The following is a 13,288-nucleotide window of genomic DNA, read 5'->3' on the forward strand; positions in this document are numbered from 1 at the left end:
TCCAGCATTCTATTATATCCGTTGAGGTGCTTCATTTCCTGTCTGGATTCTGATGATATAGTGCAACAGCATATTGAATGTGTGTACATGTATATGTATGTGTCCAGCAAAGTGCAGGTCTTGCTTTAAATGCTTGTTCTGCCTTTCCTTCTTCTGAGGTGGAAGCTTCTGATTTTCTAATGATTATAAAGTTCCTACAGTAATTATAAAGTGACATTCCTTAAAATGATAAAAAGAGGTTAGCTAAACATACAATAAAAAATTAATCTTTATTTTTTTGGCGCATTTGTAATGTTGCTTAGCATCATTTAGGGTAATAGTAGCATTTTCCTGCATGCAGTTCACGAATACAGTTTACTTAAGTAGTTTTAAGGGGGGAAAAGGAGTCTACAGTTTGTGTAAGAAATACAAAATATTCTGATGTGACTGATCATACAAGTTCGCTATTTGGTTCTTGTGAAAAAGAAAATATGGTGGAACCCATATTATATTTCAGACATTTCTAGTGCTGCATGACTCCAAAGGAATAGAAAGAATGGAAGATTAAAGATTAGAACCAAAGGGAATGACCACCTTAAACTGTTGATGCAGGCAGTTCCAGAAATTTTCAACAAAAACACACACCTTTTTCTAATTTCAAAGTAAAACTTGGAAGCAACTTGTGAACCCATTATTTTCTTTTTAAATTTAAATCATTTAACATTGGCAAATATAATTTTAAAAAGCAGAAATCTACAACTACCCATTCTTTTTAATTTCCCATTTAGCAAATTTCTTCCATGAGAAAGTGCTATGGACAGAAAGTAAGAAAAGTGACTGTAACATCAACCTGAAGTTAATTTTCATTTCTCATTTTATGTACATAATGCTGAAAAATAAAATAAAATGTTTTTTACAGTATTTATATTTGGTTATAAAATTCTAAACACATTTTTTTTAACAGTTTAAGCAGTTTTGTATCATGTCTGTACAGTCTGGCTATACACCATAAGTTATTTACTTAAAATTTAAAAATACAAACCCCAAAGCTCTTGAAGTGCTGCAAACTATTGCTTAATGATTTAAAGGAATGAGCTCTGTTGAACAAGTTCCATGACTTTACCACTGATATATGGTTTCCCATATAGGAGATTTTCAGCAGTGGAAAGTGCAGGATACAGCAGCATAGGCAATATAAACATGCATTGATAGCATCCAAACTATCTCTAATGGTACAGAATATATTATATTACCTGTTGAAAGCTTGCACTCTACACTTCTTGTGGTACATATTTGATGCAATAAATACTGTGCTCTGGTCATTATTTCTTTGCTCAAACATGCACCACAGAGTAAAATGTCTATTTACACAACACAGGGCGTTTTGTTAACACGGACATGTCAACCTTGTTGAGAGCTGAAGATGGCTAAACAAAGTACAGGATTAAGCAGAACTTTATAAAGGGTTATTTTGGTCAATTCTGTTGTCCAGGGGTAGCCTCATTAAGTTATTCAGTGTTCTGTTTTACACAATAAAGAAAAACATAACATGTGTGACTCCAGACATTTGTATGAAGTTTGCACCTACTGAGATATAATGGCCTGCCTAAAAACGATCCACTTATTATGTTCTTGGGTGGGGATGGGGGAGGCTTTCTGGGTATAAAAAGACTTATCTGGCTTTGATCAAACACAATCAGATAAGCACCTCCAATTTATTACCCAACTCCCCTCCCAGAAACACTGAAGTAATTGAAAAATCCATTGGTTTCCTTGTAACTTTTTCTCATGCATGATCTCTTAAGTGCAGCATGCCTTCATGCAAACCATTTCTTTGTGTATATTGGAGGATCCATAGGGTAGAACCCTCAGAGGTCATACCTGTAAAGTAGTTCTTAACCCCGTTTCCCAACATAAACCCCATTTACAAAAATAGTCACATATAACAGTCACATAATAAACAACATATGAATTAAAAAAAAGATGAATCCACTAACAGATTTTGTAAAAATATGACAAATGTGGCAGTTGAGATGCAAACAGTGGATACAATTACTATACTAAAGTATTTTATGTTACCCCCACCCGAAATTTTAGGTTTGCACCCCCTTTTAAACTGGTCCCTACAGTCTGAGTAGCCATTTGTCTCTTCTCTTCAGCAGTGTCAGCTGGTAGTGAGAACAGTAACCTCTTGTCAAGGTGGTCTCCCCTTTATGCAGAGTCACAGTTCGCTGACGAGGGGTCACTGTCTTATTATAGGCACTGACCTTAGAGTATATTTTTGTAAAAACAGTCAGTTTGGCATAGACCTCCGAATAGAGTTCTGTTGACAAAAATATATCACCCTCCTAGACTGTAAACAATTTGTCACACAATCATTTTTATTTGCTTTAGTTTACTTTCCCTTGGCCTTGTCATCTTTGTCTTCTCTCTCATGTTTCTCCAGGATTGGCTTTGTTACTCGGTCATAGGAAGGTGGGCAAGCTGCTGTGGACATGGTCAGATCTGTTTTTTCTGTGATAGAGTTTTCAATAAGAATGTCGTCTTTCACCAGGAGGTTTGCCCCACCTTTGAGTTTATTTTTGTTATAAGTAAATGAGGCTTGTTTTACCGTTCGCTTTAAAAGGTAACGTCTGTAAGCCCGTTGAATGATAACAGCAGACACTTCCTCTTGTTTTCGTTTCAGTGTTGTGGTAATTGGCTCATAGGAGGCTTTGGAAGGATTAGATGCCATGAACCTCTCTTCCATCTGTATTCTGAGAGCATCCATCTCTCCACTCTCTCCCAAAACACGCTTTGTAAAAGCAAATAGGATGTCAAGGCAGTGAATTCGGTCCCCACTTACCATGGGCAGATCCATGGCTATAAGTTGAATTTTGTTTGGTTGTGGCAAATTGAGAGGCGGATCCAGAGCAGCTGCAAACTGAGAAAGTTTTTCAAATTCCATGAATTGAGTGGCATCAGGATCAAACTTCTCCCAGACCTCGTAGAACATCTCAAAGTCGTCCTCACTCAGTGGCTCAGCACTCTCTTCAGTAGCGACACTGAAATTCTCCAGGATAACAGCAATGTACATATTTACCACCACCAGGAATGAGATGATGATGTAACTGACAAAAAAGAAAATCCCAACTGAGGGGTTTCCACAATCTCCTTTGACTGAGCTTCCGGGGTGAACTTTTTGAGGGTCACAGTCTGGTGGCCCACTGTTAAGAATGGGCGCAAGCAAACCATCCCAACCAGCAGATGTGGTAATTTGGAAGAGGCAGATCATGCTGTTGCCAAAGGTCTCAAAGTTGAACATGTCGTCAATTCCAACTTCCCTCTTGACGTAGGCAAAGTTGGACATTCCAAAGATGGCGTAGATGAACATGACCAGGAAGAGCAGGAGCCCGATGTTAAACAGAGCAGGGAGGGACATCATCAAAGCAAAGAGCAGCGTGCGGATCCCCTTCGCCCCTTTGATGAGACGAAGGATTCGGCCAATCCTGGCAAGACGGATCACTCGAAACAGGGTAGGGGACACGAAATATTTTTCTATCAGCTCTGCTAGAAACATACCTGTTAAAAAGTTAAAAATTAAGTAAAAACATTAATATGAGAATTCTTATTTTATCTCTGAAGGATATAAAATATTAACCTATTGATCTGGTTAACAATATTCATTAATACACCTTTAGTTTAATTTTAACAAGTGAATACATTTTAATAATCATTCATTTATTTAGCATTTTTGAGGCTGACTGACTCAAAATTTTAGAACATCTAACAGTACTTTGCACATAGAAGGCATTCATAAATATTTGTTTCTTGAATTGAAGATAGGACGAATTTTTAAAAGTTATCAAGTACAATCATCTCATTTTATTAATTGATTAAGTGCCTGCTGTAGGCATAGTCCATAGGAAGAAAACAGGCATTTATTAAGCACCAACTATGTGCCAAGACAAAAGTAGTAGTCCTGGTCTCAACTCTCAAGGAACTTACCATACAATAATAGAGAAAAGATGCATGTATGTGAAACAACTAAAAACAATTCAATGCAATACATAGAATTTCCTTGTTCACTTCAAAAGTTTAATAACAACTTGTTGGCTATTATACTTTATGATAAACATACTCTATACCTGCTTATGAAGTCTTATGTTTGATCCTTAGACAAAGGAAAAAATGATTATCATAGATGAAGAGGCTGACTGTACTGTCTGACCAGCAGAATCATAAGCTATATGAGTTGTGAGGAAAAAGTTCAATTTGTCTTTAATTGTAATTTTCAGGTTGTTTCCATCATCCCTACAGTATCAGGTAAGAGAAGTCTAAATACTTTAAAAGTACACAATGATTTATGTGAAGGCTCCACATGAAATGTACTATAGACTATTAGTAGTTCTCAAAATGTGGTCTGGGACCAGCAGGGGTCTCCTAAGACTCTTTCAGGGGGATTTACAAGGCTAAAATTATTTTCATAATAAGATTAAGAACTTTTAAGAGAAAGTTTCAGAGTGTTTTGAATCTCATTGTGATCAGAAGGGAACCAGGAGATATCTATGCCTATAAATTTGTGACCATTATTTGGAGTCATGCTGGTTATAGTTAATTTTGAGCCTTTTCATGATCTCTGAGTTTTATTTTAACTATTTAGATTTTTTTCTTGATAGAGGAAAATGGTTAGAATCATAGCATAAATGAACAGAATTCTGTTCGATCACAACATTTAGCAAGTGAAAAATTTCAAAATGGATTTGCAGCATGGAATTATTTCAGTATAACATTCTCAATTGTGTTTTTTTTTCCTTTGAAGGAACAATAGAAAGACTTCAAATAGTTCCAGTGAAGTCATCCTGTTCTCTTTGTCTTATCTGATAAAACATGTTGTGTACTCTTGACAAATACTGTTTGACTGATAAAGAAGATTCTTTTTCCTTTGGTCTAGATTAAGCAATTATGCTAAGACACATTCTTTCCTTTGTAACAATTTTTGGTTTCATATCTGTCTTCTCTAGCTTATTGTCCTCTAGGTGAATTTTGTTTTTCAGGTACTTAATTTAAATTTAATTTAAAATTTAGGTTTGCTTTGTGAGAAGCTATTGCTCCCTGTGACTCAGAGGAGGAAATATAGGTAAATCATCCCTGAAACTAACACACATACACATCCATCACCTATTGATGGTGTGTGTTGAGCTCTTAAGTGAATAATTGCAGTTTACCTGTCTGTCTGTATCCTGTGCTAGTTTCTAGCAAGGGACCCTAGAAACAATACTGCAATGCAATCTCATTTAAAGGGAAAATTTTTCCCTCTTAGAATGATTGTGATATTTGACTCTCTATAGTAAAATAGATCTTGATGGAAAATGCATTTGAAATTTGGCATTAAGGTAAAATGTTTATAGACTACAAGAATAAGAGCACTTTTGCAACCATAAGTTCAACTGTAATTATTCTATATTGATCTCTGAATATCTGGCATAGAATGCCTAACTTGATATACTAATGATTTTCTTTTCTGTGAGATAATTAAGAAATTTATTCAACTATAATTAATGTCATATTCTTAGCAATAAGTTTGTTTTAGGTCTATGTTTTAAATTTGTGATATTGTGTTATTATTCTTAATTTCTTCTATTACAATTTTGGGAAAATATTATATAAGAAATGTTATTAATTTGAGATAGTGATACCTAGAATGTACTATATTTATTCTAGGTAATTTATTTAAATCTGAATGCTGTGATTATACTATAATAGTTAAAGACAGTCCTGAATGTGTAAAGGGGACTGTTCTGTTTTGTTTACTTGGGAAAAACTGTTGATTTTTTTTTATCTGGATGGAAGAGTGTCTTTCTAGTTAAAGAGCATCTACAGTATTTTGATGGGGATTCTGGTATACTTGGAAATCCCATTGTCTGTGAGATGACTTTGCTAGATAGACTCACTAAATTTTTCTTATAAGCTCTGTGTAAAAGGTATGGAAATAAGGACTTTTGTAAATTCTACCCTGAGACTATAAGTGACTTGATTCATTATCTTATGGAGATACTAAGCCTTTCTCCCAACACACATATCCTAAAGTGGAGAATAACTTGTTTGCTGTTATATGATGAATTGTCTGGCTACTGATCCTGAAAATTGTGGAATTACATCTAGAATAGTTTGTATTAAAAATCATATCTTTGAGCCAACTTAGTTTTACTTGAATCCAAGCTAAAAGTGACCAGTATTTTTGTTCTGGGTTATTAGTAAATAATAATAATGTATTCACATTATGTATAAATCTCCAAAATGGGAAAATTTTAAAATTTCTTCTTAATTGATTTTTATGTCAGGATATATTTAAACTAGTAAAGTAAAATGATGAATGAGTGCTTTTTGAAAGACCTTGTATGCCCTCAAGTACTTTCTATGAATGTCTTTAGTGTTATTAATTTTTAACCAACTGTTATTGCTGGATAAAGAACAACTGTATGCAGTGGAACTTTCAATGTGGAATAGAACTTCAATTTGATTTTCTCTGAATTTTAAATTCAGGTATAATTGTTTTTGCTATGTCAATACTTCAACATTCAAGGGAAAAGTTCAGAAAAGTTGCCTTCTAGAGACTGCTGTTGGTGAATGCTAATGATTGGGAAGGTTGAAAAGATGGCTTTACAAAGGTAATGGTAGAAGCCTATTGACTAAGTTTTCCCCACTGTGCTGTTTCCTTTCTGAACAGAAATGTTTCCCATCTGGTTGATTCTGAGCCTGATTGGGATCCCAATGTGGAACTCTGTTGAATAGTTGGCTGTTCCAAAGTATCTATAACTTTTACCTGAAATCAAACAGAGTTATGGGATTTTTTTTCCTTGTTTTTACTCATGAAAGGTAGTAGTCCTTATTTATTTGCAAAAGTATCCTTCTTCGTTTCTTAACAGCTTTCTCTGACAATGGCAAGAGAACTACAAATGTTTTATCATAGATCTTTTCATTATATTCAGCAAGCATCTCTGAACTGCTAAAATGTAGTATAAGTAAAAAGGACCCTGTTGCTTTGCTTTTACTGTTTTATCTTTGTGCCCATTTCTTGTCTTAATTTCCTCATCTGCATGACTAGGGAAAATCTATTCTTAGATTTGCACAATATTTTAATAGTTATATACTCATGTCTAAGATTATTTTGTATTATATCTTTCTTTCTGGATGATATGAGGATAATATATACCCTTAAAGAGGGATAGTATTACATACATCTCTCTCTCCTCACAGATATGGACACACACACACACACACACACACACACTTACACACACATCCTCAAGGGGGGATAGGATAAAGATGTGATAAGATAAAGATAGAAAAGTTTTATTTTATTCTTTAATGTGGTAGTAAATTTTACTTTGGTGAAGGCAACAAGATTAGAGTATTTCCACTTGAAGATTAGGATATATATGATTGGTTCTCAAATATTTCATTGGATAAAGGAATATGCCTAAAACTTCCTGAGATAGCTATAATTGTATTAGTATCCTTAAAACTTCTGCTGTTGTGCCAGTGAAAAACAATAGAAAAGGCTAAGTAATGATGATGCTCTTAAATTCATGTGCATATGAATACTCACAGATGCCTATCTACACAGATGTTTTAGTAATAGGTTTTGAATATATTTTTATTAAAAGGCTTTAGATATGTTTTACTGATAAGCTTTTGAATATGTTTTAGTAATTACTGATAAAGTCAAGTTGGATAAAAACTCTCACATATAGAATTATTTTTAATTGTCAAGAAACTTTTAAAACTACTATACCTGGAAGTACATACATTGGGAAAAGAGAAGGAAATACTTGTAGTTTTCAGAATGACGAGAAGTAGAGAGCCCTTTATTATACCACGTGATGAGTTTTTACAGTCACAAAACCTTAAAGCATTAAACTTTAGGAAAAAGGTTTAACTTAATTGTTTAAGTTCATACATTAAATGGACTGGTTGCCCATAGTATTTTAGTACAAGAAAGAGAGTTAAATGCATATAATTAAAAAAAAAGTCTACAGTGTGTTCTAACTGCTTGGTTAAAGGGTTAGTTTTCAAGTTAGGACAACACTAGGGAGTTACTCATTATAAAGAATGATTTTTAACATCATAGCTAATTTTTTTTTCTTACTAAAAATTCAAATTATTAAAAAAAGTGTTGTATCTTATTTTCTGAACTTTTTAAAAAAAAGTTGATTTTTTTACATTTGAGATCTTTTTCTCTCTTTGATAATATCAAGAGACAGTAAGGCTTATTTTAACATAGTCTAATTCTTTGGTCTATAGATAGTATTATCCACATCATGTACAGGGTTCAGGTACATATAGAAAGAACAAATGGTATGTGAAGACTGAAATTCCCTAAACTTTCAGATAAGTTTTAGGTAGCCTAATTTGATGTTCTTCCTATAGTTCTGTCATTTATAATGTTAATTCCATAAGTTTTGAACTAGCTTTCATCACATAAAATAATTACTAAAAGGCCAATTTGAGTAGTATTATCACTAGCAGGTTTAAGCAGCAGTACCTCTGGGAATCTCTGCAAGTGATTCAGAACCTGGGAAGTAGATCTATTGGGAGAATCATCTCTTTAAAACTGCCTAGAAAAAAGGCCCATTCCAGATATTATCAACTGAAACCCCAATTAGGGATACTAGGTTGTTGACTCAGGGATGCATATCTGTGAGTATCAATGAACTAAACTGAATACTGTGTGAAGAATTGTCAAGGCCAGACTCTTTTGACAGAATTTCTAAGGGAAAATGTTTCCCAGAAGCAGACAACTCCATGAGGTAAACAGCTAAACCCGGGATGTCAGGATAAGAAATATGTTGTTTAAATGGACAAAACTGAATTTTGTACATATATGTTTAACCAAACCCTTAACCCTTCATCTTTTGAAATTGAAATAAAATCATATAAAACCTTTAAAACAAACAAAAAAGCATTAATGCATTATACAAATACCTTGTTTTTTCTAGAAAAAAATATGTTTCAGATATGAGAATATAAAACACTCAGGTCTCATCAGAGGACACCTTTTAGTGTTCAAGGCTAAATATGAATTCTTATCCTCTATTGTCACTCTACACTTGATGATTTAGTCTTTCATTTTTATGAAAGGCTAAAATATGATGAAACCAACCCCTTCTTACCTACAATGGATAAAATGACCACCACAAAATCAAAAATGTTCCATCCTATGGTGAAGTAGTAATGGCGGAGGGAGATCATCTTCAGCACACATTCTCCAGTGAAGAGGACAATGAACACCAGGTTGATCCGGGACAGAATGCTAGTCATTTCTTCACTTTGATCATCAGTCTCCACCATCATGGTGACCATATTGAGGCAGATGAGAATCATGATGCTGATATCAAAGACTTGTCTGGTTACAAAATCAAAGACCATTCCCTGGAATTTGTTCTGAAGAGGAGAAATCACTTTACTAATCATGTCTTGCATGTGCACATATACTTCAGCACTATTTTTTACAACTGGCCCCAAGAAGCATGCAATTATGGAGGCAAAATCATGTAGTAGAGCATTCTGTCAGCTTTCAGAGAGCTAAATTCTATTCTTGGTTCTTAGTTAAAAATAATGATAATAATAATAGCTGATATTTATGTAGCACTGGAAAACTGATAAAGTGCTTTCTTCACAATTGGGCACTACAGGTATTATTATTCTAAATTGCACACCAGAAAATAAGCTTCCAAATATGATGTGTCAGGACCCAGGCCTTTTGAGCCCAAGTCTTTTGAGTCCAACTCAAGCATCCTTCCATGGTACTATATTGGCTCTCTTATTATTGTTTGGAATAATCTAAGCTTCTTATTTTTAAGGAGTCTCCCTCTCTCTAATACAAGGTAAATTATTTTCTAGATTACCAACTTCCAACATACTCGGCTTCCCTGATTTTTACTTTTAATGGGTGGCAAGTTTACTCCCAGAGAGTAGGCTACCTAGTTCTTCACAGAAATAGGAGAGTTATTATTTACCTTTCAATAGCAGTAACTTTAATGAAAGCTCACATTTAAGCCATGCTTTGTTTGTCTGCCCTTTACTGAAGTCCTCATTGTGAGAAGTTATGGGAATGATCTTGGATTTTCAAAGGGGTAACTTTGGTGCAAGCTGTGTGGCACATCCTTTCAAGTTGGAAGGGCTTCCAGACTGAGTCTGGTGATGAACCATATGTCCCTTATATAAGGACCAGTGTAGTTAAGTTCAGAGAGACTTATCATAGCAACTCTTGAGCACCATCTACTAAGATTCAGATGATTGTTATCTGTGTTAACAGAGGAAGTTCCCATAGCAGCAGGAACCAGGAACGTTTGAAAAAATGATTCTACAAAATGTTCATGTCATAGCAATCCTGTATTGATCAATCAACAAGTATGTATTAAGTGATTACTATGGGTCAGACACTGTGTTATAATATATGCAGCATGTCATATGAGTACCTACCCCATAAAGTTGTTGTGAAAATCAAGCAAAATAATGTGAAGTATTTTTGTAAACCTTAAAGAACTATATAAATGTTAGCTATTATTAGAAATGTTTTACTGAATTGTCACAGCATGCATGACAAGATATATGAGTATGAATTGTCAGTACTGAGCCAGCAGCAATAGCACCTTTATGCCTAATGTAACAATTAAAATGGATTTTTAATCTGACTAGCTAGATTATAAACTGTGATATGGAGGTGAGATATGCCAAGAGAGTTCAAGCTCTGTCAGGACCTAATAGGCCCAAAAGGGCAGAGAAGGACAAATGTAGGTCTGTTTCCATAGTGGCAGACAAACTAAATTCAGAACCTCAGCATCATTTTGGCTGCAGGTAATGCAAGTTTCAGCCAGTTCCTATCTGATGATGATGCACTGAGTAGCTAGAGAGTTTGTTATCTAAACTTATGGGACAGAATGGCATACCAATGAAATCATGTCTTCTTGAAATATTCAATTTTAAGTAACCCTTGTATTTACAATCTTATGAAAAAATATTTTTTTAGTTTATTTCTATTTGCACAAAAGTCATAGCATGGCTTACCCCTGGCCGAGGTATTGGCTTTTGTGGTTTCTTGGACCCCAATTTTTTCATTGCATTGTAGTATTTCTTTTGTTCCTCTGTCATGAAGATGTCTTGGCCTCCAAAGTATAGAAATGAAATAAAAACTGGTTAATATTGTCTCTCCATTCAGAATTTAATCCTTGAGACTTAGAGATTTACAACAGGAAAGCTATGTAAAAGGAAACAGAAGTAAAAGCTTTAAAAGTAGATATAGTCTTTACCTTGAGATTAAAAAGTTTCATATATTAATATGTCCCCTGACTAGCATGTTAGGCTGGGTCTGTACAGTCTTTAAAAAAAAGTAATTTCCTAGGGTAAGACAATGATCTATTAAGTTTTTTTATTTCTTCCACAAATATGCCCAAGAGCTCAAGAGAACATTTCTATTGCCTCAGATAAAATAAGCTACATTTTTATGTCTTTTGGTTCCAGAGTCATAGTACTGCTATGTACTGCAGGATGCTCTGGTACCTAGAAGAAAAAATGGAGGGCCTGAGAAATGCCTCTCCATGCTCCGAGTTGTCAGGAACAGGGAAGAGTTTATTTTTTAAAAAATGACAGAAACTAAAACTAGGACATCAGCGTGAAAATAAAGAAGGTAAAGCATCTGAAGACACAAAGGTGAGTCCCGAATTTTGGCAGGACATGGAATAATGGAAGAATGTCACACAGAAGAGGGAGGGGAAAACATTAAACATCTGGTGCTAGCAACAACATTTCCCAAATAAATCTGAGGCTCTTATTGAAGAGGAGAGAGTTGAATGCTAAGAGGAAGTCGATGTGTGTCCTCAGGACAAAGATAAAATAGATCCACCATCACCATAAACTAAGATATCAACCAAAAGAGTTGACTTTGTGTAGAGGGCAACAAGGCAGTTATTTGTTGACCTGGTAACGATAGATACATCTGCTGTCTCCTTGGGACAGGTATCCAAGACTTGATAGAGATCTTCCTAAGACTTGGCATACCTGATGATTCCCAGCTCCAAGTGAGATACAGATGATATTGCCAAAAAGAAATTAGAAAGTCCTGACAAAGATGGCAAAGTTTTACATAATAGATGCTTAATAATTGTTTATTGATTGGACAAAAAGCTAAAGACTAGGGGAAAAGATGGTGTCTTCATCCCTGCTGTCCACTGAATGCAAGGGATGTAAGAAAGAAAATCAGATTTGGGAAGTGAATGGTCAAAAAAGATGGCATCTGAGGATGGGATTAGTATTTCTGGATTATGGCTTAAATTACAGAAATGATCTACTTCAAGACAAGGGCAGAGTACATTAACATACGAATGTATTTATGTGATATTATGCAAATGTAATTTAAAGGCTTTTAAACAAAAAAAAAAAGGAGGGGGAAGAAGAAACTCCCAAACATATCCATTAAGCTAAACTCTATAGAGAATAGTTATATATATAGTTACAGTATAGGAAGAAAAGCTTTGGAGACACCCAAAAGTATATAGGAGACAAAATTTTAAAAAATGAGTAATGAAGCCCATGGTCTCACATTTTTCTATACAAATGCACAAAACATAGCCAATGACTTCTAACCTGTTGGATATAGAATCAAAATTCCATAAAGGCACTTAACCTGGAGCAGTGGTGCTAAACGTAAAAAAAAAAAAAAAACAGAGACCACTAATCCATTACAGAATTTCTTTAAGCAGCATACTGACTTAATTTTAAATCTTAATTTTTTTCTACCTTTTTATTGTATTTTAAATTTATTTTTTTAAGTATTCCAAATCATACCTTAATCTAGTTTGGGCCACACTCATGAGGGTTGTGGGCTACATGCAGGTCATGTGTTTGACATCTCAGGTCTAAAAGATTTTGAAGAAGGAGATGGAGAATACACTCTTGGAAAATTTAAGGATGAAAAATGGCTATAATACTTTTTGCCATGGCACCAGTATGAAAACTTGAGGAAGGAAGTTACAAACCTGGCACAGATGTATCATTCAGTAGTAATGAAAGATTTCAGTTATCTGGCTATCTCCTAGAACTTACTCTGTCTGCCAAAAACAGAGCACTAATAAGTTGTTGATTTGCTTTAATGATGTCATCTTTCAAAAGGTGAAGGGGAAATTATTTTCTGGATATGGTTCTTACTCATATGGAGGAACTGGTTGCTGGGGTGGAAATAATGGAAAGAATTCAATTCAGCAAAAATGAAATAGTACTTGTCCTCAAGTACCTTCTTATTTACTTGGAGGAGACACTAAATATATAT

The 13,288-nt window shown here is 34.5% G+C and overlaps 1 protein-coding gene across 1 annotated transcript in view; it reads right to left on the bottom strand.

Annotated features, from left to right (window-relative positions):
* Positions 1-268: 268 nt before the first annotated feature.
* Positions 269-13,288, bottom strand: part of LOC138155437 (sodium channel protein type 1 subunit alpha-like) — a 225,373-nt gene continuing 212,353 nt past the window's right edge. The window contains exons 26-28 of the mRNA XM_069080688.1: positions 11,032-11,136; positions 9,135-9,405; positions 269-3,540 (exon numbers count right to left, since the gene is read on the bottom strand). Coding sequence (XP_068936789.1) covers positions 2,375-3,540; positions 9,135-9,405; positions 11,032-11,136 — 1,542 coding nt within the window. The 3' untranslated portion in view covers positions 269-2,374. The remainder of the gene's footprint in view (positions 3,541-9,134; positions 9,406-11,031; positions 11,137-13,288) is intronic.

Source organism: Petaurus breviceps, unplaced genomic scaffold (assembly GCF_028583685.1).
Source record: "Petaurus breviceps papuanus isolate PSGF00001 unplaced genomic scaffold, PetGlider_PUasm1.0 91133, whole genome shotgun sequence".
Taxonomy (NCBI): Eukaryota; Metazoa; Chordata; class Mammalia; order Diprotodontia; family Petauridae; genus Petaurus; species Petaurus breviceps.